This window comes from Syzygium oleosum, unplaced genomic scaffold (genome assembly GCF_021117445.2).
Source record: "Syzygium oleosum isolate NSW1041296 unplaced genomic scaffold, Sole_v2.1 Sole_v2.04, whole genome shotgun sequence".
Lineage (NCBI taxonomy): Eukaryota > Viridiplantae > Streptophyta > Magnoliopsida > Myrtales > Myrtaceae > Syzygium > Syzygium oleosum.
Genome location: NW_026607488.1, coordinates 12308698 through 12330110, shown reverse-complemented (window position 1 = coordinate 12330110; position 21413 = coordinate 12308698). Strand labels below are relative to the sequence as shown.

The 21413-nt window shown below is 40.4% G+C and overlaps 1 protein-coding gene across 7 annotated transcripts; it reads right to left on the bottom strand.

Annotated features, from left to right (window-relative positions):
• Positions 1–2566: 2566 nt before the first annotated feature.
• Positions 2567–20209, bottom strand: LOC115666129 (cell division cycle 20.1, cofactor of APC complex-like). 7 transcript variants are annotated; one of them, XM_056310792.1, is made up of 7 exons: positions 19907–20209; positions 19659–19725; positions 19234–19509; positions 18795–19064; positions 18107–18682; positions 17235–17990; positions 16582–17003 (listed from the first exon to the last, which is right to left on the bottom strand). In XM_056310792.1, the coding sequence occupies exons 3-6, from the start codon at positions 19477–19479 to the stop codon at positions 17850–17852; spliced, it is 1233 nt and encodes a 410-aa protein (XP_056166767.1). In that variant the 5' UTR covers positions 19480–19509; positions 19659–19725; positions 19907–20209; the 3' UTR covers positions 16582–17003; positions 17235–17849. The 7 variants fall into 7 exon arrangements, with proteins under 7 accessions (XP_056166762.1, XP_056166766.1, XP_056166767.1 ...); XM_056310788.1 differs by lacking the exon at positions 19659–19725 and having other exon boundaries at positions 17235–17449; positions 17548–17990; XM_056310789.1 differs by lacking the exon at positions 19659–19725 and having other exon boundaries at positions 17235–17449; positions 17723–17990.
• Positions 20210–21413: the final 1204 nt, after the last annotated feature.

The following is a 21413-nucleotide window of genomic DNA, read 5'->3' as shown; positions in this document are numbered from 1 at the left end:
TGACCATTATTGCCTTCTTCCCGAGGATCCTGCACTTGAGAGGTCTTCACACTCACGCATAAGATCCTGCTCCGGAACTACCTGGGAGGCGGGGAGGCGGCGGCGGCGGCCGAGCTCCGGGAGGCGGTGGAGAAGGCCAAGATGACGCCGGCGGAAATGAGCGAGGTGCTGCTGATCAAGAACCGGAGGAACAAGGAGAGGGCGGTGGGGGAGCTGCTGGAGGCGCTGAAGGCGAGGGCGGAGAGGAACGACAAGTACGGAGGAGGGATGAGGGAGGAGTGCGAGCTGAACGGGGTGGCGGTGGAGGAGGAGGAGGAGGAGGAGATGGTGATTTTTGCCTCGTGATTCGTGAGGGCAATTTGGATTGAAAAAAAAAATGCCATTAGCATTTCTTCTGTACATGTTCACTAGATTGAGTTCTTTATATTGATTTTATTCTATAGGAGTTCTCTTTTTGGATCTCGGTGGAACAGATTTTCATTAGGAGCTACAGAATTGCCATTCTCACACTTCATAGTGCATAAAGTAGCAAATAGCAATTTTTTTTTTTTTTTTGAGAAGCAAATAGCAGTTGAGTTTCTGTATTATTTGGTTCTTTAGTGTAAGTGCCTAAAAGAGCACATTTATTTTAGACTATGAAACAATATGTTTTCTCTTGTCAAGCTCAAGTAAAAGTGTTCCCATCCAGCTAATATATTTTAGAGGATATGGTAAGGTACTTGGGCAATAGATCTAACCAAAGTTTCTCCAAAGACTATCGTTTTTAAAGGAGGACCGATTATGTTAATTTCTTGTGTAAAATCTTAGGTAAGACTGTTATGCATAATAAAGGAGGCTACAATATGTGTTACATCAAGTGAAAGCTCATTGCGCAATTAGTTGAAATCTGTAAGCATGTGTAAGCAAATAAAATTTTTTTTTCATTGTCAAGTTTTGGTGCATCGACAAGGAACTATTGTCAATATGATAGATGGTAGGCTTTAGCACTAATGTTCATGTTAATTTATAGGGTTAATATCACGAAAAATCTCAAACTAGTACACATGTGACAATTTTATCCCAAACTATTTTTTTGACCACAAAAAATCCAAAACTAGTACATTTGTGATAAATTTGTCCCAAACTAATATTTTGACCACTAAAAACCCCAAACTGGTACATTTGTGACAAATTTACCCTCCGTTAGTTTCCGTTAAATTAAATTAATATCACAAAAAATCACAAACTGGTCCACCTGTGACAAATGAAGGGTAAAACATAAAACTGGTACATCAATTAACTGTCACGTATTATTTGACAAAGCATTTTCTCCAATCATGATTGGTGTGAAACATTATTCGTTTCTGCGAAATCTTTTTCTAAATATCTTTCGATAAATCATGAGATCCACGCCTCCATCCAAGAGGTTACATGATTTTCCCCACCGATTCAAAGGATGAGAGGAAGAATATGAATTGACTAAGAACTGTTCCAGTTTTCCATGTTCCCGCATTGAATTGGAGAGAGGGGCTACTAACACATATGGACGGGTGGGTTCTATTTAGATAGAGAGGGCCAAATTGACAGGAATGTAAGTATAGATAACATGGGGATCCATGGCGGGGGCTGACACAAATACGGCCAATGCGTCGTCTGATGAAGCGCCGCATTTCATATTACCACTTCAACTCTAGCCCCAATTAGCAGGCACTTTGAGAAAGACATCTCTCTCTCTCTCTTTTCCATTCATTATTACTCGCCTCTTGATGTTTTTCATGGCTCCCTTATCTCTCTGTCCGTAGCCTGTCTCGAAAATTATTTCTCTCGCCGTTATAAGTAGTCGCCCCTCCAGTCTCCCTCCCTCCATAATCCATCTTCCCAGAACTTAACCCCCATTTCTCTCCGAGTCCTCTCTGGCGGAAAAAAAGACCTTATTAACTCTCTCCCTCCTTTCTCTCTTATTATTCTCTCTATCTGAATCAATTAATTAGTAAAAACAATTAATTAGTAAAAACAATCACTTTGACATTGCGTGATTTTTCACATTAGTTATGGGGTTTCCAAATTTATATAGCTTTCTAATTCAAGAAATCAAATTCAACAAAGTAGCAAGTTCAGTTGGCTAATAACAAACTAGCGATTAGGTTTTTTTATTTTTCTTTCCTCATTCAAATTGAACAATCAATACCTACACTTCAAATTGATCACCTCATTGTTGTAATATTTACGAAATTTTAACCTCAAGGGTCAAATATTTTGATGCCCTGTCACATCTTTTGGCAAAAAAATCGCCGACATCACTCAAGTTATAACATTCAAAAGTTCGATTGAAAAGACTACAGCACAAAACGCGCCGACTTTGTGCCATAATTTGAGGAGCTCAGTATTGTTGCCCTTGCTTTTGTCGTTGATGGATGTCCAATAACAAAGCGCGTGTACTATATCAACTAATTAATTCTTTTTCCGCCCCTTTCGTTCTTTTCTCATTATTCCATCCAAATAATAGCATAAGAGAACTAGCCCGAATGAAGACAACCTTTTATCGCTTTCTCTAGCTATTTGAGTCTCTAACAGAACAGAGAGTAAGTATCACAAAATGAAAGAGACCATTTAATACAGGAAATAGCTAGGATAGTTCAGGAAGCCATTACAAGATCATCTAGTAAAAACCACAAACTTCCTTCTTTGAGGAAGCCAAGTAACTGTAAAACAAAACGATGAGCATGCCATGCTCAAATCAAACCATAAAGAAGAAAAATTACACCTTCAATTCTTCTAAATTGAGCTATCTGTTCGTTTCCGCCGGCATCGGCCAATTAAACCCTCCTCTCCTGAGCAGGTGGTTCTTGATTGTATCCTCTGTCTTGCTGTGGATCAGCATGAGGTCCATTATATCCTCCCCTTCCGCAGCCACAAAAACCATGTCCTCTTCCTTGACCCTACCTCTAGCATAACCTTGGTTGCAGCCCCAACCTCCATCATTATACTTAAAATTCACAAAACCATTCCCTGAAACAAGCAATATTATAGGTTGGAACCAGCGGGCAAACATTTAGAGGATTGCAGATGCAGCAGAGGGTATGTGCCCATCGGCATACTCCTCAAAGGAGTACATTAGCATTTTGGTGCAAGATCCTATATCTAAAACACAGCCTTCCATGTGATCTAAAAAAAACTGGTTCTTGACACTATTTTGCTTTAGCTTGTCTTTACCCCCCCTATAAATAATCGATCACCCCTCAGAAAAAAAAAAAAAAACCCAAACCCGAACATGCGTCATCGTCTCCTCCTTCTACACCACCCAGAGATCTCGACAGAAATGGAGTCGTCTTACACATCTCTGGACTTCGTGTCCTCCCTCCTGAGCATCGTGGCCTCCCTCCTGACCATTATTGCCTTCTTCCCGAGGATCTGCACGTGAGAGGTCTTGACACTCACGCTCCACATCCTGCTCCGGAACTACCTGGGCGCCGGGGAGGCCGAGGACCTCCTCGGCGGAGCGACGGCAGCGGCAGGCGAGCTCCGGGAGGCGGTGGAGAAGGCCAAGATGACGCCGGCGGACATGAGCGAGGTGGTGCTGATCAAAAACCGGGGGAACAAGGAGAGGGCGGTGGAGGAGCTGCTGGAGGTGCTGAAGGCGAGGGCGGAGAGGAACGAGAAGGACGGAGGAGGGGTGAGGGAGGAGTGCGAGCTGAACGGGGTGGCGGTGGAGGAGGAGGAGGAGGAGGAGGAGATGGTGATTTTTGCGTCGTGAATTGTGAGAGCAATTTGGAAAGTACGGAGGGCTGAGGGAGGAGTGCGACCTGAGCGGGGTGGCAGTGGAGGAGGAGCAGAAGGAGGAGATGGTGATTTTTGCCTCGTGATTTGCGAGGGGAAATTGGAAAGTTTCAATTTTTAAAAGCTCCGAATTCGTGTCTCATTAATGAAAAAAAATAAATGAAGCTCGTACCACATATTGAGCATGCCGTTGGTTTAGTCATGGTCACGGTTCAGGAACCATCGATTTCATTTCGTGATCATGTATGAACTAGAACCGGAACCGCAAGGGGGTGGTTCCGGTTCCGGTTCGGAACCGGCGGTTCCAGGCCAGTTCCGGTTCCGATTCGAGGGGGGACGAGGAGAAAAGGGGAGGAGGCGCAGGGTAGCGAGGGGGGAGGAGGAGGGGGCGTCGGCGTCGCGACTGTGGCCATGGGCAGGGGCGACGGCTGCGACGTCGGCGGGGGTCAGATCTAAGAAGACGGGGGGCGGGCGGAGGAGAAAAGGGGAGGACCGGAGGAGGCACAGGGGAGAGGTCGAAGCGTCGCTGTTGGTAAGTTGGACTGGGCACTGTCATCCATCCGACGCTCTTTCGTACGCCTCCTCCCCCAAACATCAGTCCAACCACACACACCATTATACAATTCCCTCACCTTTGACTCCTCCATCCCTCTCTCTCTACTCAGCGAAGCAAAGCATCTCTCATACCCACCACCCCTCCAAATCATCATCATCCTCCATCGTCTTCTTCCTCCTCCTCCTCCATCGAAGGCATAAAGAAAGAGCCAGCCCTCCATCATTAGCGAGGGAAGAGAGAGAGAGAGAAGACACTCCTCCCACCACACTACCCACCACCTCTCCATTTTTCTATGCTTTTCTCCCGGACCGATCTTTGACGCAGATTTGTCTGTGGGTCTTCTCCCTTTCCTCCCCTTCTTTCATTCTCTTCGCTGCTGCCGCTGCTTCTTTATCACTACTATTCTTATTGGTGGTGTTCTCTGCTGCACTGCAGGGTTTTTTTTTTTTTTAATTTTTTTTTGAACCGGGCCCGGAACCGGCGGTTCCGGGCCAATTCCAAAATTTCTGGAACCGGAACCGGGCCCATAGGCCACGGGCTGGTTCCAGTTCCGAACTGCGGGCCCGGTCAACGGGCCGGGCCCGGATTTGACCGGGCCGGTTCCGGGCCAAAATCGGCCCGTGGCCATGACTGCGTTGGTTTGTGGTCTTAGGCAGTGAACTCAACTTTCATTTACCTAAATTGCATATTTTCTTTTCTTTATAACTATTCCTTTCCTCGACCGGCTGTTTCCTTAAATTTTGTGGAATAACATGATAACTCATATTAAATTATTAATTAATTTTTCGTAAGAAAAAAAGAAAGAAAACAAATTATCGAATTGACCTCGGTCACTAAGCGCGATCTCGTATTGGATCCCCTCCTAGGGCTTGGAATTCGCAGCATCCAGAGAAGATGGCCATGTTCAGAAGCCAATTCGACAGCGTAATTTTGTTCAATTTCAATAGAGTGCCTACGTATTATGATAATTAAAGAGACGGAAAACTCCGACAAAAAAAACATAAAAGAGAGACAGAAAGCACATCAAAGTTAAAGTAGGAGAATGAGTCCATGTGCAGAATTTCCTCAGTTTCAGAAATAATACAGCTCAAAAGCTTTAAACATTATTAACGTCGGCAATAGTGGACTGATGAGAGGGCATGAAACCGTGAACTATATATATCAGAAGGTCACAACAGAAAGCAAACAGAAAAGCAAAGTAAAAGCCTACACAAATAAAAAGCAGTTTTTCTTTCTGTGGAAGAATTTAGAACAAGGCTATTCAAACTAGTGCTGATTTGATTCCAAGTCTTCAAAATTCCTTACGTTCCTTCCAAGCTATCAGTTCTACATTCCGGATAACGGAAGGATTTCGAAGTTTTCTTGGTGGATTTAAATCCTTCATGCCATTTCCAGTAGGAATCATCTCTGTTCCCTTTTTTTAGCATGGACTGGGCATTTCCATCTTTCTTGAACCCTAGTCCAAATAGCAAAAGACACCTGACAGTGAATGATAAGATGATCAACAGGCTCGCCAGAATTTTAAGACATGCAGCACCAATGTGATGGTTGTTGTTACGGAGATAGTGCATGCATGCTTGATTGCTTTCTCTATTTTTGAAGGACTTTGTACTGGCATGTTGTACTGGGATTTGTCAATTGTCAGATTCGATGCTATTGATTATTCTGCTTTTTATTAATATGTTTGATTTCTTTGCCATTGTATTTATTGTGATTTTTCTGTTGTGGGACTTGGGACTTATATCTGGTGTAATTGATCGAGCCATCAGTATTTCTTCTTTTCAGGTTCACTAGATTGTGTTCATTATATTGATTATCATTTTAATGATTTTATTCTATAGGAGTTCTCTTCTTGGATCTCAATGGAACAGATTTTCATTAGGAGCTACAGAATTGCTATTCTCACACTTCATAGTGCATAAAGTAGCAAATAGCAGTTGAGCTTCTGTATTATTTGCTTTTCATTAGTGTAAGTACCAAAAAGAGCACATTTTTTTTAGACTATGAAACAGATATTTTCTCTTGTCAAGCTCAAGTAAAAAGTGTTCCAATCCTACTAATATATTTTAGAGGATATGGTACGGTACTTGGGCAATAGATCTAATCGAAGTTTCTCCAAAGACTGGGGTGAATTCTCCAAAAAATCCCAAACTTTAGGTCAAGTTCCAAATCTACCCCAAACTTTAGGTTCAGTCCCAAATCTGCCCCGAACTTTTTTTTGTCTTAGAAAAAACTCCAAACTTAAAGCTCAGTTCCAAATCTGCCCCAAATTTTGTTTTATGTGAAAAAAATTAGCAAATTTAAATTTATTTTCAAAAATATACCCCATTGATCGAGTCCCAACTTGACGTGGCACTTTCACGTCGATAACAAATCCACATCACCAAAGTAATGGGGCAATAGTTACAGACCGACATCGCATTTCCAATTCGATAACAAATCAAACCAAATAAAAATAATTGAAATTCTCCAAAACAAAATCATTCTAGGATATGAAAGTTAAGGATGATAATAAATCCACCCCAAAAAATGTTTTTTAAATTAAAAAAAAAACTAATTTTTAGATTCAGTCCAAATTTGCTTCAAACTTTTTTTTGTCTAAAAAAACCCCATTATTTTGTTGATGTGAATTTTTTATCAATGTAAAAGTGCCACGTCAAGTTGGAACTGGATCAAGGATATATTTTTGAAAATAAATTGAAATTTGCTGATTTTTTTACAAAAAATAAAATTCGGGGCAGATTGGGATTGAACTTAAAGTTTGAGGTTTTCTCTAAGACAAAAAAAAGTTTGGGACAGATTTGGGATTGGACATAAAGTTTGAGGTTTTTATTTCAGCAAAAAAAAGTTCGGGCAAATTTAGGACTTGACCTAAAGTTTTGGGTTTTTTAGGAAATTAGGCCCTAAAGACTGTCAATTTTAAAGGAGGACCGATTATGTTAATTTCCTAGGTAAAATCTTAGGTAAGACTGTTCTGCATAGTAAAGGAGGCTACAATATGTGTTACATCAAGTGAAAGCTCATTGCGCAATTAGTTGAAATCTGCAAGCATGTGTAAGCAAATAAATCTTTCTTTTAATTTTCAAGTTTTGGTGCATCGACAAGGAACTGTTGTCAATATGATAGATGGTGGGCTTTAGCACTGGTGTTCAGGTTAATTTATATAGTTGCAACACGTGGATGCAGACATATCTTGCACGGTCTTTTACATCTAGATGTGGAACGTCTGGAAGAATTTTATGTCTGTTATGATACTGGAAGCAATTATATAGATGTGGAAGAATTGGAATGGTGTTACTTTCAACAACTATTTGTTTATTTCTTTGTTCTCAGAACAACTGCTTCTTTATTCCCTAAATATGTAATTTCTGGCTGAATACTCATCAGAGTAGCTTCATCCTTTGTATAAAGTTTGATGAAATTGCATTAAATTCAAGATTTACTGGCATTCTGCCCTCCTAAATCATTTGCAGCTGCATTTTGTAAATCCATATCATTTTAAGCTCTTGTTTTCACTAGAAATCATTGTATATTGAACCTATGTTCTGTTAACATAGTTGATTTGCATTAGTTGATTTGCATCTATCTTGTGGTGACATGGATAGGATGAGCCAGCTAATATTGAAAAGTTTCCTGCAGAGACATGAAGAAGTAGCTACTGTTGTGCTTCACCTTCAATAGATTCAAATCTCTCTTTCCCCCTTTATCCGCTAGTTAGATACCAACAGAATGAGGTGATAGAATGTCTTGTTGTCTAGTAGATACTTCAGGGGGTAAAGTGTGCACATGAAATGTTAATTAGAACTTGCCAACAGTTCGGTTTGAAGGACCAAAGGAATGTAGCCTGGGGATAAACATTGTCTAATTGTTATATTGTTTCTCCACGTTTTGCTAGTGTTCCAGTGCATTAATTTTGCATGGTGAACATTCTTAATTTGTAATCTTGCCATACTCTCTGGAAATTTTCTGCGTTTCTACATTTGGCAACTTACAATCTTTTTGGGTTTCTTTTCTGTAGTTTTATGATTTTATATCCGTTTGTCATGCAATGGTTATGGAATGCGGATAAGTCCTCTCACGAGCCATGGTTAAGATTGAAGTATGTTCCTCATCATTTGGATGATAGCTGGTTGATTTTCATAAATGATGAAAAGTTTTTCTTTTCTGCTTTTCTATCTTGCAGAACTTCTAGTCCCTATTTGGCTGGCCTATAATTGACATAATTCTTGGTTTCTTTTAGGGCATTTTTTGGATCATTAAATAGATGCTTAGCAAGGGGGGCACGAGTAGTTTTCCAAGTTTATCCAGAAAGTATAACTCAGCGTGAGTTAATTTTGAGTTCTGCTATGTGTGCTCGATTTGCAGGTGATGTGATGGTTGACTACCCACACAGGTACCTATATTATTACCAGAACTTATTTTAGTGTTCGACGTTGATTGAACAACATATGTTGTGTGTATCTTAGTATATATTCTGTCGTTTGGAAGTCATCTGTGAAAGTAAAATTTTTAAGAGCGGAATAAGAGAGCTTTCATCAGAGAGGACCACCCTTTTTTGTAATTATTGGAAGTTGGAAAGTTGTGTGTGGATGAAAATGCTTTAATCAACATTGTAGATGATTTGTCTTGTAATTGAGCACTTTTGGTTCTGAGCTCTTTTTGTATACGCGTTTTCACCCCCTTGGTGCCCTTAAGTAAATTTTTTGTTTACCTATCAAAACATAAATAATTTTTTGCGAAATTACTGTCAATAATCTTAATAGTTTATTCCTTAAATAGGTGACACCTTTTTTTTATGAAATTATCAAATGTGCGCATAATACACTTTAGCGGTTACATCACAATCTCACTTTGCCTAGGATAATTGGCAAAATCGAGCTTATAAAGTTGGTCTATGATTATGTACAGATTCTTATCAATATCATGTCCAAACTCCAGAGTTGCTTGTTATTTGTAATGGCAAGCTTTGCTTTTCCTGTTTTCTTTGAGGGACTGTTTAATGACAAGTCCGAGCAAGAGATGTGCCATTCAACAATAATATTAATGAACTCTATGGAAGAGTTATCTATCGGAACAATATTCTTACCGATCTATTAACAACAAGTAGATCTACACCCGGGGAATCAGTAATGTATCAAGAGAAATTGGTACAATAAGCCGCGGATACACTTCTTGATAATGGAATTCACAGACAACCAATGAGGGATGGTTATAATAAAGTTTACAAATCGTTTTCGGATGTAATTGAAGGCAAAGAGGGAAGATTTCGCGAGACTCTGCTTGGCAAACGAGTCGATTATTCGAGTCATTCTGTCATTGTTGTAGGACCCTCACTTCCATTACATCGATTTGGATTGCCTCGGGAAATAGCAATAGAGCTTTTTCATATATTTGTAATTCGTGGGCTAATTAGACAACATCTTGCTTCGAACATAAGAGTTGCTAAGAGCAAAATTGGGAAAAAGGAGCCCATTGTATGGGAAATACTGCAAGAAGTTATGCAGGGGCATCCTGTATTGTTACTTCACCGAAAAGTTGAAGACAATAGTCGGCAGGCCAGAAAAATCGGAATTTCTTGTGTTCTATATCCAAATGTATTGCTACCATGAGTGGACTAAAGAGGATTTCACGGGTAATGTTGAAATCCAATCATGAGAAAAGCTCGGGAAATTTTTTGTGGGAATCTTTTGGAAATTACGGGGAAACAGATGGGAAAGGAGCTCCAGAACAGAGTATTCGAGAATTGAACGAACCAAACAATTGAAACTATTCCCTCTTGCGAACAGAGCAATTTGCTTCAAAACCAGGAATCGATGAAAACTGAGGTTTCTGCATAACAGGAAATTCTCCCTTAGAGTACTATGCGTACTAAGCACCGCATGATGTAGCTGAGGCCTGGGTGCGCCCTCCTTTTTCGCCCTTTTCTTTTTTACTGCCAAGGAATCAAAATTATACACAGACGAGAGAGAGATGTCCTGCTTGTTTAGCTTTAGGTGGCCATTTCATCTGTCTGTTTATGCTTTCCTTATTTTCTTTTGTTTTGGCCATTCTTTCGGAATAATTGTCCAAAAAGTACCAAACAACGGTCAATTCAGTATTAAAACTTTCAATTGTGTCAATTTAATCCTAAATCTTTTGACGATTTATCAATTTAATATTAAACATTTTTACTATTTGCCAATTTAATCATAAACCTTTTGATTATTTGTCAATTTAGTCATAAATCTATAAGTTGGATATTTAGCTGAAATGACCACATTGGCAAATGTTCAAAAGGTTTAGGACTAAATTAGCAAACTGTCAAAAAGTTCTTAACAAATTGGCACAATTGAAATGGTTGTGATTAAATCGACCGTTGTAAAATAGGTTTAAGACTTTTTTAACATTTTTTTCATTATTTATCTCCTTGAAGTTGAGGCCTTGGGTCCATTGGAGGCGGCAATTTGGCGGGCTGAGGCCTTGGTTCCATGGTTAGCTTTAGGTGGCCATTTCTGCTTTGCTTATTTTCTTTTGTTGTGGCCACTCTCTGTCTCTCCCTTTGAAGTTGAGGTCTTGGGTCCATAGCGACTTTGTTTAATTCGAAGTCAAATCAGTACGGTTCGAATTTTAAAATTTGACTTGATCAAAAAAGAAAATCATACTATCTTTAAAATATGAAACCCGATTGAATATCATCTTTTATTTCTAGAAGCATGTTATACTATCTTTAAAATATGAAACCCGATTGAATATCATCTTTTATTTCTAGAAGCATGTTAAAAATACGGTTAATATCAGGAAAAATCCCAAACTGGTACACTTGTGACAAATTTACTCAAAATTAATTTTTGACTATCAAAAACCTCAAATTGGTACACATGTGATAAATTTACCCTAAACTAATTTTTTAACCATCAAAAACCCCAACCGGTATATTTGTATACCCTCCGTTAAATTGGATTAATATAACGAAAAACCACAAAATGGTACACCTATGATAGACGGAGGGTAAAACCCTAAGCTAGTACATTCATCAATTGCCCCGTGTCATCCAACTCAGAAAATTTGACGGTAAAATCTAACGGAAACTAACAGAAGGTAAAATTATCACAGGTGTACTAGTTTGAAATTTTTCGTGGTAAAAAAATTAGTTTTTGGTAAATTTGTCACAAGTGTACCGATTTGGGGTTTTTAATGATATTAACCCTTAAAAATATTCCATTTCTTTTGAGAGGGAGAAATTTGGGGAGAACGCGCATAATAGACCAATGACGATGAAATTCACCTCACCAACATCTCCTCCACTCCTAACCCCTCGTAATGAGCCAATCAGCCACACCCATCCCACCCATTTTTCCCTTCTTATTCTTATTAAATAAATCCATCGTAAAAAGGGTCATTCCCAAGTGGACCGAGTTCGCGTAGTCTTGACGCATCGGAGTGATTATATCATATGAGTCGTACGTTAGACCTCACAAAATCAATGGACCAAACTTGCGTGAACTCGATGTGCCCTCGAATTTCTCGCTACAAGACCGGCGTGCAATAATAAACGTTACACGTGTGGCGAAAAATTGAAACTTTACCGAATTCACGTCGATGTAGTTATTTTTGGACCGTCGATCGCATTCTTGTAATCCGGATTTCGATTATTGTAGAATTCTATCGTTTGGTTGCTTAACAAATATACTCGGGACACACTTTACGAAGTCCTTTACAAATTTGTGTTCGTGCCATTGGAAATAAATGAAATTGTTATATGACATGTGTGCCACAAGGCCAAAGTGGGGCAACATGTTTAGATACAAGAGGGAATTTTTTTGGAGACTTTTATTTTTTTGTTTGCTTTATTCTCGCTTTTTTGACTAATTAATTTTCCCATATCAACCGCATTTCACCGTCGCGCAGGGTCCTTCCTCCATAGCAGCAGCAGCAGCAAGTTGTACGAAGCTTCCACGTAATGGAATACGGGGAAAATTTTGTATTAGACTAATGCACATGTCCCTTTGAAAAGACAATGGGCGAGAGGAACAGGAAAGGGGGATCTGCGAGGCTCAAAAGTCATCTGCAGCAATCAGCAAAGGCTTGACGATCTCTTCTTGGCTTGCTTTTTAGCGATGCATTTGCCGATCCATTCTTGGGCTTTTCTGATGTACTTGCATCGCTTTTTTTGAAAAACGTCATAATCGCTTTTTCTCATGTAGTCCATATTCCCACCATGTAATCCATTCCCTCCATATTCCCACCACCATGTAAATTACATGGTGGGAATATGGATTACGTGAGAAAAAGCGATTATGACGTTTTTCAAAAAAAGCGATGCAAGTACATCAGAAAAGCAATCCAAGCCAAGACTGGATCGAAATGGATTACATAGAAAGCAATTACGATGTCTTTCAGAAAAGCGATGCAAAAACATCATAAAAGCAATCCAAGCCAAGAATGGATCGGCAAATGAAACATCGGAACACACAGACCCCCCCTCCCCTATAAAAAAGCCCAGACCAGGCTCTGTTTCATCGTCTCCTTCTTCTACACCGCCCAGAGAGAGATCTTGACACACTCACACACGAAGGCAGAAATGGAGTTATCGTGCACAATTCTGGACTCCGTGTCCTCCCTCCTGAGCATCGTGGCCTCCCTCCTGACCATTATTGCCTTCTTCCCGAGGATCCTGCACGTGAGAGGTCCTGACACTCACGCTCAAGTTCCTGCTCCGGGACTACCTGGGCAGCGGGGAACCGGCAGCAGGCGAGCTCCGGGAGGCGGTGGAGAAGGCCAAGATGACGCCGGCGGACATAAGCGAGGTGCTGATCAAGAACCGGAGGAACAAGGAGAGGGCGGAGGGGGAGCTGCTGGAGGCGCTGAGGGCGAGGGCGGAGAGGAACGAGAAGTACGGAGGAGGGCCGAGGGAGGAGTGCGAGCTGAACGGGGTGGCGGCGAAGGAGGAGGAAATGGTGATTTTTGCCTAGAGATTTGTGATGGTAATTCGGATTGAAAAAAAAAATGCCATCAGCATTTCTTCTGTTCATATTACCTAGATTGTGTTCATTATATTGATTTTATTCTACAGGAGTTCTCTTCTTGGATCTCAATGGAACAGATTTTCATTAGGAGCTACATAATTGCTATTCTCACACTTCATAGTGCATAAAGTAGAGCTTCTGTATTATCCGGTTCCTTAGTGTAAGTACCAAAAAGAGCACATTTGTTTTAGACTATGAAACAAGATATCTTCTCTTGTCAAGCTCAAGTAGAAAGTGTTCCAATCCAGCTAATATATGTTAGAGGGTATGGTAAGGTACTTGGGCAATAGATCAAAATAAGGTCTTTTCTTGTGAAGAATGTAATGAACGCTGAGTGAATTAATTTGTTTTGAATTTTGGCTAGTCTGTCTTTTGAATGGTGTGACGCAATTCTTCTCTTCATCTTGATGCTTAGGAAGATGTGATGCTTCGAGGAATGTATTCTTCTTGAGTTGTGATCTGCTGTAACGCCCGTCTGAATCTCGATCATCATGGGGCTGACTATTTTGGACTCAGAGTTCCGCAAAAAATTTTGTGGATTATGCAACACCTATTTTGGAGTTGAATACATTCAGAAATGTTAAACATCATGTCTCCATTTTGAAGATAACATGTTCAGCCAAAAAATATGCAGCACCTATTTTGGAGTTGAATACATTAAAATTTTGTGGGGCCCAAGTGATCCTTAAGATTGTCAAGTGTTCATGAAAATGAAAACAAAATCAACTTGTAGTGGACAGCACTTTGGTCCTGGCAAGATGTAAGATCAATTGTCTTTCTTTTCTCAAATAAAAAAGATCGATGGTCTGAAGAGGTGATAAAAGTGACAACAGTCAAAAACTCGGGTGGAAAGGGGAAAAGGGCACCTGGACGAAACAAGAGTGCATGTGCATAGCACGGGCACTCAGACTAGTACCCACCTAAAACGTCTGCTTTGGTTTTGCATAAGCCTTTGGAAGTCGTGTATATCTAGATGACATTGTGAAGAAGATGAAAACTCGAAAACATGAATCAAATTAGATTAGAGAAATTAGATTAGGCTTTCTATCAAATTAGACTGGTGCGGAGGAGGCAAAGCAATTGAATTCGAAATCTCGGGATCTTGATGAGGATATGTCTACCACTAATTATGCTAAATCTGCATTTCCCAATTAGTGTAATCTGCAACATAACCCAAGTTAAGAAAAAGAAAACATCAGTAAGAGTTTGGCTACTGCAAGCTGCCAACTGAGTTAGGAATCTCTCGTGACGTGAAGAAATCACGTCATTGACTCATTGAGGAAGCACCATCCATAATGGAAGAAAAACTGGAAGCGCTGAGAAGCATCCACCTTAATACGCAAATTAATTACTGACACAAACATTACATAAAGGAGTTTAGGCAGAACAAGATCAGTCCAGAAGAGAACGTGACATTTTTCCATGAGGTTTAACCGCAAAATTTGGGGAAAAGTGCCAAAAAAGTCCTAAATCTTGTACATTTGTGCCAATTTAATCCTAAATATTTTCTTAGTGCTAATTCAGTTCTAAACCTTTTGCTTTTGTGCCAATTTTTCCTTTCAGCCAATTTTGGCTCGGATTTTGCTGACGTGGTCACGGACTGGCCGGCGGCCTGTCACCGACGCTAACGTGGACAACTTTAATAATATTTTAATATTTTTTTGAATTTTTGTTTATTTATTTTTCTTTTTTTTTCCCCTCCCCTCCCTCCTTCCTCCATCCGATCGCCGGACCAGCGATTGGCCAAAGGCCAGAGGCCGGCGAGGCTCGCCCTTGCCAGCGACAACGAAGGCAAGCCTCGCCATGGCTGGGCAAGGCACGAGCTCACCGGAACTAACAAAATTAGATTAAGCTTTCTATTTTTTTTCAAAAATTTTAAAATGTAAATAAATATATATGAAAAAATTAGAAAAATATATATTTATTGATCCGGTCCGGTCCGGTTCTCACCCTAGAACCGGGAACCGGACTGCCCGGAAACCGGTTCCACTTTTAGGAACCGAACCAATATTCCCGAGAACCGGATCAAACTGGTCGGTCCGATCCGGTCCGGTCCGGTCCCGATTTGAGCAGTCCATCTTGCTCACCTCCGATGAAAACAAAGTAATCTGTCAGAATATACTTTCATTGATGGTAAAAAACCAACGACGTTGAAAACATGTCTACAAGTGCATACTGCATAGTGACAAGGCGGGTTTGGGCTTTTTCACCTATTATCTATTTCTAGACCAAAAAAACCTGTTATCCATTTAATTGGTGAGAACAGAGGTTGAAGTTGAATAAAGTCACGTGACGAGTACATATCGAATGAATTAACTTTCTACTCGTACTCGGTTTCGTGATTTCGAAGTTTTTTTTAAAGGTTGGCCTGTATTGAAACCGTAAGTGCTCCACTCATTCTACGTTTCTGAAGCGAGTTTTCACGGACGAATTCACTTACAGTTCCAATCTATGCCAAAAAATCGTTGGGAGCATCAATTCATCATGACACAAATCTAATGCAGCAACGAAAAGAACTCCAATCTATGTTCGTCGAACTAGGTATCGTGGTTTCTTTAGTTTGGTCTCTTTTGGAGAAGGAAAACAAAACGGAAAAGTTCTATCAAGTCTGGTATAATTTGGTAAGGTTCGATATGATTATTGTCATTCTCAGTGACATCGAAATTAATTGAGTAGGAGGCAATTAATTAGTAAAAACAATAACTTTGACATTGCGTGACTTTCACATTAGTTTTGGGGTTTCCAAATTTATATGGCTTTCTAATTCAAGAAATCAAATTCAACAAAGTAGCAAGTTCAGTTGGCTAATAACGAACTAGCGATTAGGTTTTTTTTGTTTTTCTTTCCTCATTCAAATTGAACAATCAATACCTACACTTCAAATCGATCACCTCATTGTTGTAATTTTTGCAAAATTTTAACCTCAAGGGTCAAATATTTTGATGCCCTGTCACATCTTTTGGCAAAAAAATCGCCGATATCACTCAAGTTATAACATTCAAAAGTTCAATTGAACAGACTTATAGCACAAAACACGCCGACTTTGTGCCATAATTTAAGGAGCTCAGTATCGTTGCCCTTGCTTTTGTCGCTGATGGATGTCCAATAACAAAGCGCGTGTACTATATCAACTAATTCTTTTTTTGTCCATTTTGTTCTTTTCTCATTATTCCATCCAAATATAGCATAAGAGAACTAGCCCGAATGAAGACAACCTTTTATCGCTTTCTCTAGCTATTTGAGTCTAACAGAACAGAGAGCAAGTATCACAAAATGAAAGAGACCATTTAATACAGGAAATAGCTAAGATAGTCCTCGATGGCATTACAAGATCATCTAGTAAAAACCACAAACTTCCTTCTTTGAGGAAACCTAGTAACTGTAAAACAAAACGATGAGCGTGCCATGCTCAAACCAAACCATAAAGAAGAAAAATTACACCTTCAATTCTTCTAAATTGAGCTATCTGTTCGTTTTCGCCGGCATCAGCGAATTAAACCCTCCTCTCCTGAGCAGGTGGTTCTTGATTGTATCCTCTGTCTTGCCGTGGATCAGCATGAGGTCCATTATATCCTCCCCTTCCGCAGCCACAAAAACCATGTCCTCTTCCTTGACCCTACCTCTAGCATAACCTTGGTTGCAGCCCCAACCTCCATCATTATACTCGGAATTCACAAAGCCATTCCCTGAAACAAGCAATATTATAGGTTGGAACCAGAAAGCAAACATTTAGAGGATTGCAGATGCAGTAGAGGGTATGTGCCCATCGGCATACTCCTCAAAGGAGTACATTAGCATTTTGGTGCTATTACAACAGAATATGACAACAATTTAGTTAACCATTATGCAAGATCCTATATCTAAAACACAGCCTTCCATGTGATCTAAAAAAATGTTCAGTTTTGTGAATGCAATACCTCTAGCTCTTGGTCTTCCTCTGCCCCCGCGACCTCTTCCTCGCCCACTAGGTGATCTACCTATTTAAATGAGGAATATAATTAGAAGAAACCTAGAGAAACAACATAACAGTCATTGGTAGACAATAGCGACAGAATGATTTCTTGAAGTACTTCCCTCAGAATAAAGCTCTGATGATGTCTTCACCATCTCAACAGGCAATGGAGGCTGATACCTGCAATAGAGGGCACTTGCGCCTTATGATGGATAAAGCACCAAGCTCTTAATATGTCTAACTCTCAATATGAAGAATCAATGACAAGAGAAGAACACCATGAACTCAACAACAGCCGATGTGTCCAGTTCCTTCTTTGAAAGAGTTACTGCAATCATCCACACATGCCACGTGGTCTCCAGCCAATCCAAACAAGAGACAGACATTAAATGGAGAAAAAGAGCAATTTTGAGATTGAATATATATGGCCAATCAGTTTGCAGCTACACTTACGCGACAATCTCCCGTCTGAATATCAACTTGCAGCTCCAAAAGAACACATCTCCAATGTTGGTTAAGCAAATAGCCTGGTCTTGGGCAGCAGTGGCAAAATTATGACCACCAGTCAATCTGTTAGAGTTCAGCGGATACTGTGCCAATGGGCAAATGGCTCAGAAGAGGTTTTGGGTGCCCGCTTAGCCAATTCTGGTATCCCGAATACACGCCAGAACATCAATTTTTCATCTGCTGCTGCAGATGCCACCGTGCATCCATCCGGACTCTGCAAAACAAGTATGCGGCAACGAGTATCAGCAAAACGATCAACTCAACAAGAAAACTTCAAAAGTATTTACACCGAATTGCGGATGAATATGATAAGCAGCAAACAAGTAATACCTGTGCCAGGAACAGAACCCTAGATGCGTGTCCAGTCAACTCTGTCATCGTTCCCATAGATGGATACTTCCAAAGAATGAGCTGGTTCTCAGGAAGCCCGTGAGAGCTTAGCAATTCCCTCTCCCTCATGCTCCACAGCAGCGCGCACACCTGAGAACCGGTGTCCACTGAATTCAGACACGCGCCCGTGCACGTGTTCCAAAATTTTATGCTCCTGTCGCTCCCTCCCGAGGCCAGTAAGTTGCTCTGAAACGGGCACCAAGCAAGGGCTTTCACAGCAGCCGTGTGGTCTTCAATCCTGTGAAGCCACTGAGTGCCTGAATTCAAAGAGGATCTGGACCTATCCCACAAGTAGAGGAGATTATCCTTTCCTCCGCTAGCCAGCTGTTTTCCTGAGGGCGACCACTTCAGCCCGCAAACTTCTTGGCGGTGCCCCCTGTAGGTTCCAACTATGTGCGATCTAATTCTTATATCATTGTCAGTGATTTTACAATCCATACCTCCTGTCGTGAGTATGTGATTGTTCCAGGCCAAGGAACAAACTCGGAGTCGATGGCATCCTCTAAAAGTTCTCAGCTGCATGAGAGGAAACGAAAATAAAAAGCAATTAACGCAGCCTGAATAATAACCCACCCGTCAGCCACAGACGAAACACTAATGCTATCAAAACAACAAGCAACCAGCTTACCTGTCTTTGAGCAGAGAAATCCCATAGCTGGACATGAGAATTTTGTAAGCCAATGGCGATATTCTGACCATCAGGAGCCCAGCTCACGCTCGTGACAGGACCCTCCTCATCATTGAAGGTCACCAGTTCTGTAGCAGAGCCGTCGGAGGCATTCCACAAGTACACTGACTGCGAAAGAGCAATTGCTACCATATTGTTGGCACCCCAGTCCAGCAAGTTCAAGTAATAATCGTCCAATATATAAGGGGCTTCAAGCATCCTCTGGCACGTCTATCAATCGACAAACCAAAGAAAATATGTCAAAAGACAAACCCTACAGTCTTTAACAGCACAAGCAAAGCAAGTACATACTTATGTTCCATGAAACAAATGCTAACTTGTTGGTCAAGTTTTATGTCATGAATAGAAGAAACAGTAATAGGCATGAATTTTAGGCTACCTTGGGTATCGATCGACTGGGCTTGGTGGATTTAGACTGGGAAGTCGCGGGTGAGAGCCAGCTTTGTGGGATTAGCTCAACCGGGGTGGGCGGCTTGTTCTTAAATGCCAGGATCCGGGATCGGTTCATGTCGAGTGCATCCGCGAGAAATTTCTGGTACGCGTCACTTGATGTTGACATCACGGCAGACTTCTCCTTCCACTTCTTCCCTAGAGTGAAGAGGGAACGAGCGTAGTCGAAGTCCATAGCTGAGCGGTTCGGGATGAATCTATCCAACTGTGAAAAACATATCACAGAATTAGAAGGGAACAATTCTATCGGAACTTACCAACAAGAAGAAGAAAAAAAACGGTAAAATTGCTTGTAAATCCTCGTAAAAGAAGAGGGAATTAATCATAACTCTGTTTTTGTTCAAAGAAAAGTACCGTATGGTTTCTCTCTGTCTGCGATGAATGTTATAAGAGAATGGCGACAGAAAAGTCGTAAGAAGCCCTGTATAATTTCGCAAATATCACTCAATAGCATCATGAAATAAATAGCCCTAGAGAACTCGCATTGCAACTCGAGTCTCCATCAAAACCCTTCATCCGCAGAACATTCATAACCAGAAAACGAACAATTCTGAAAAAAAGGTCTCTGTAAACGATGAGAAAGCAAAAAACCAAAAGCTTACGTTTTCTCGAGAATTCTTCTGGTGGAGGTATTCCTGGTAAGGATCCAGAGAACCCTTCTCGCCCTGTGAAGCCATGGTCCCGGCAGCAGAGGAGCTGGGTCGAAATCCTGCAAAAGAGAAAAGAAGAAGGGAAATTTCAAAGGAGAGAAGAAGACCCACAAAGAAGGACCGAGCGTTGATGATGGGTCGTCGTCACTGTGTCTCGCTGTGCCCTCAAATCAGAGGCGCCGACACAGAGAGAGAGAGCGAGAGATTTCCGAGAGCAGAGAGGTTGAGAATGAGAAGGGAGAGCTAGTTCGCAGGTGAGAGAGACAGAGAGAGATGAAGAAGGAGAAGAAGGACGAGGAGATGATGATCTTGAATCAGAGGCGGGTCGGATCTTATATTTATAGAAAGGAGTCGTTGGCCTTCGTCGCGTTCGTCGGACGCGACCAAGGCGCGTGGGTAATCCGAGGTAATTATTTCGGAAGTCTATTTTTATGACTTTTTCTCCCGAATTTTTGAAAACGGAAAAAAATAAAAAAATTAGGGTCAGTACAATAAATTAAATATAAATGTTTTGTTAATTTATTATCCTTTCTTCCTTCTCTAAGGCGACTCTTCACTCCCCATGAAATTATCGATCAATTTTACTTTTCATTCAACGCTCAGAAGAAGTAAACCCACTTAAGGGTGCGTTTATTTTACGACAAAATTAAAAAAATTTGAAAACTATTTTTCAAAAATTATTTGGTTGTATTGCTTATAAAAATGAATAAATCATATCATCCAATAAAATAGTACCACATAAATTGTTTTCGATGATAAAAATATTTTTATTGACTAATTTTTTTAAGTGATATAACTAATTATTTTTTGAAAAATATTCTCCAAATCAAATTTTCGTGAAACGAACGTACCATAATATTCTCTAATCATCACTTTAATTAATTAATAAATAAAAGTAATAGGTGATTTTTTTATACATAAAGAACTTCAATGATAGGGCACCTCAAATATCATGTAGAAATCAATGTCCATAAAATAACAGGGGGGCAAATTAACATTCCATTTTTTTACTTTAACACGCTACAGATCTTGATAATCGAATTTCGCAAAGTATCATTCTTTCACGAAAAAAGACTATATCAACCATCCACCAATTTTTTCCCACGAGCGTATGATAATTGGTTCTTCTCCAAAAATTGGGAAATTGCCGAGGGCTATCCTAGCAATTTTCATCGCGATAATAATTTTTCTTATATATAATTTAAACAATTTTTTTATAGAAACAGAGAAGGAAAAATAGAAATTTTTTTTAAAAAAAAAACATAAAATGGAGAAGTCTTCATCATTTGGACCCCCCTCCATCTCTCTGCATTTCCTCTCTCTTCCTTCTTCGCTCAAGAAAAGAGGGAAGAGGGAAGAGGGAAGCTTCAGCTTGAGCTTGAAGTCAATTGGGGTCGCGAATAGCGGCATAAGGACCATTTCATCTCCTCTGCGGCCGAGGAGGCCCATGAATCCACTG

Bases quoted from the DNA above. Each gene is read 5' to 3' on its own strand.
- LOC115666129 (XM_056310787.1), bottom strand. From the start codon at position 19,981: ATGGCTTCACAGGGCGAGAAGGGTTCTCTGGATCCTTACCAGGAATAC. The intron at 19,510-19,906 runs GTAAGCTTTTGG...TGTTTTTCACAG, and splicing joins AGAAGAATTCTCGAGAAAAC to TTGGATAGATTCATCCCGAA. The intron at 17,991-18,106 runs GTATTACTTGTT...CTTGTTTTGCAG, and splicing joins GGGTTCTGTTCCTGGCACAG to AGTCCGGATGGATGCACGGT.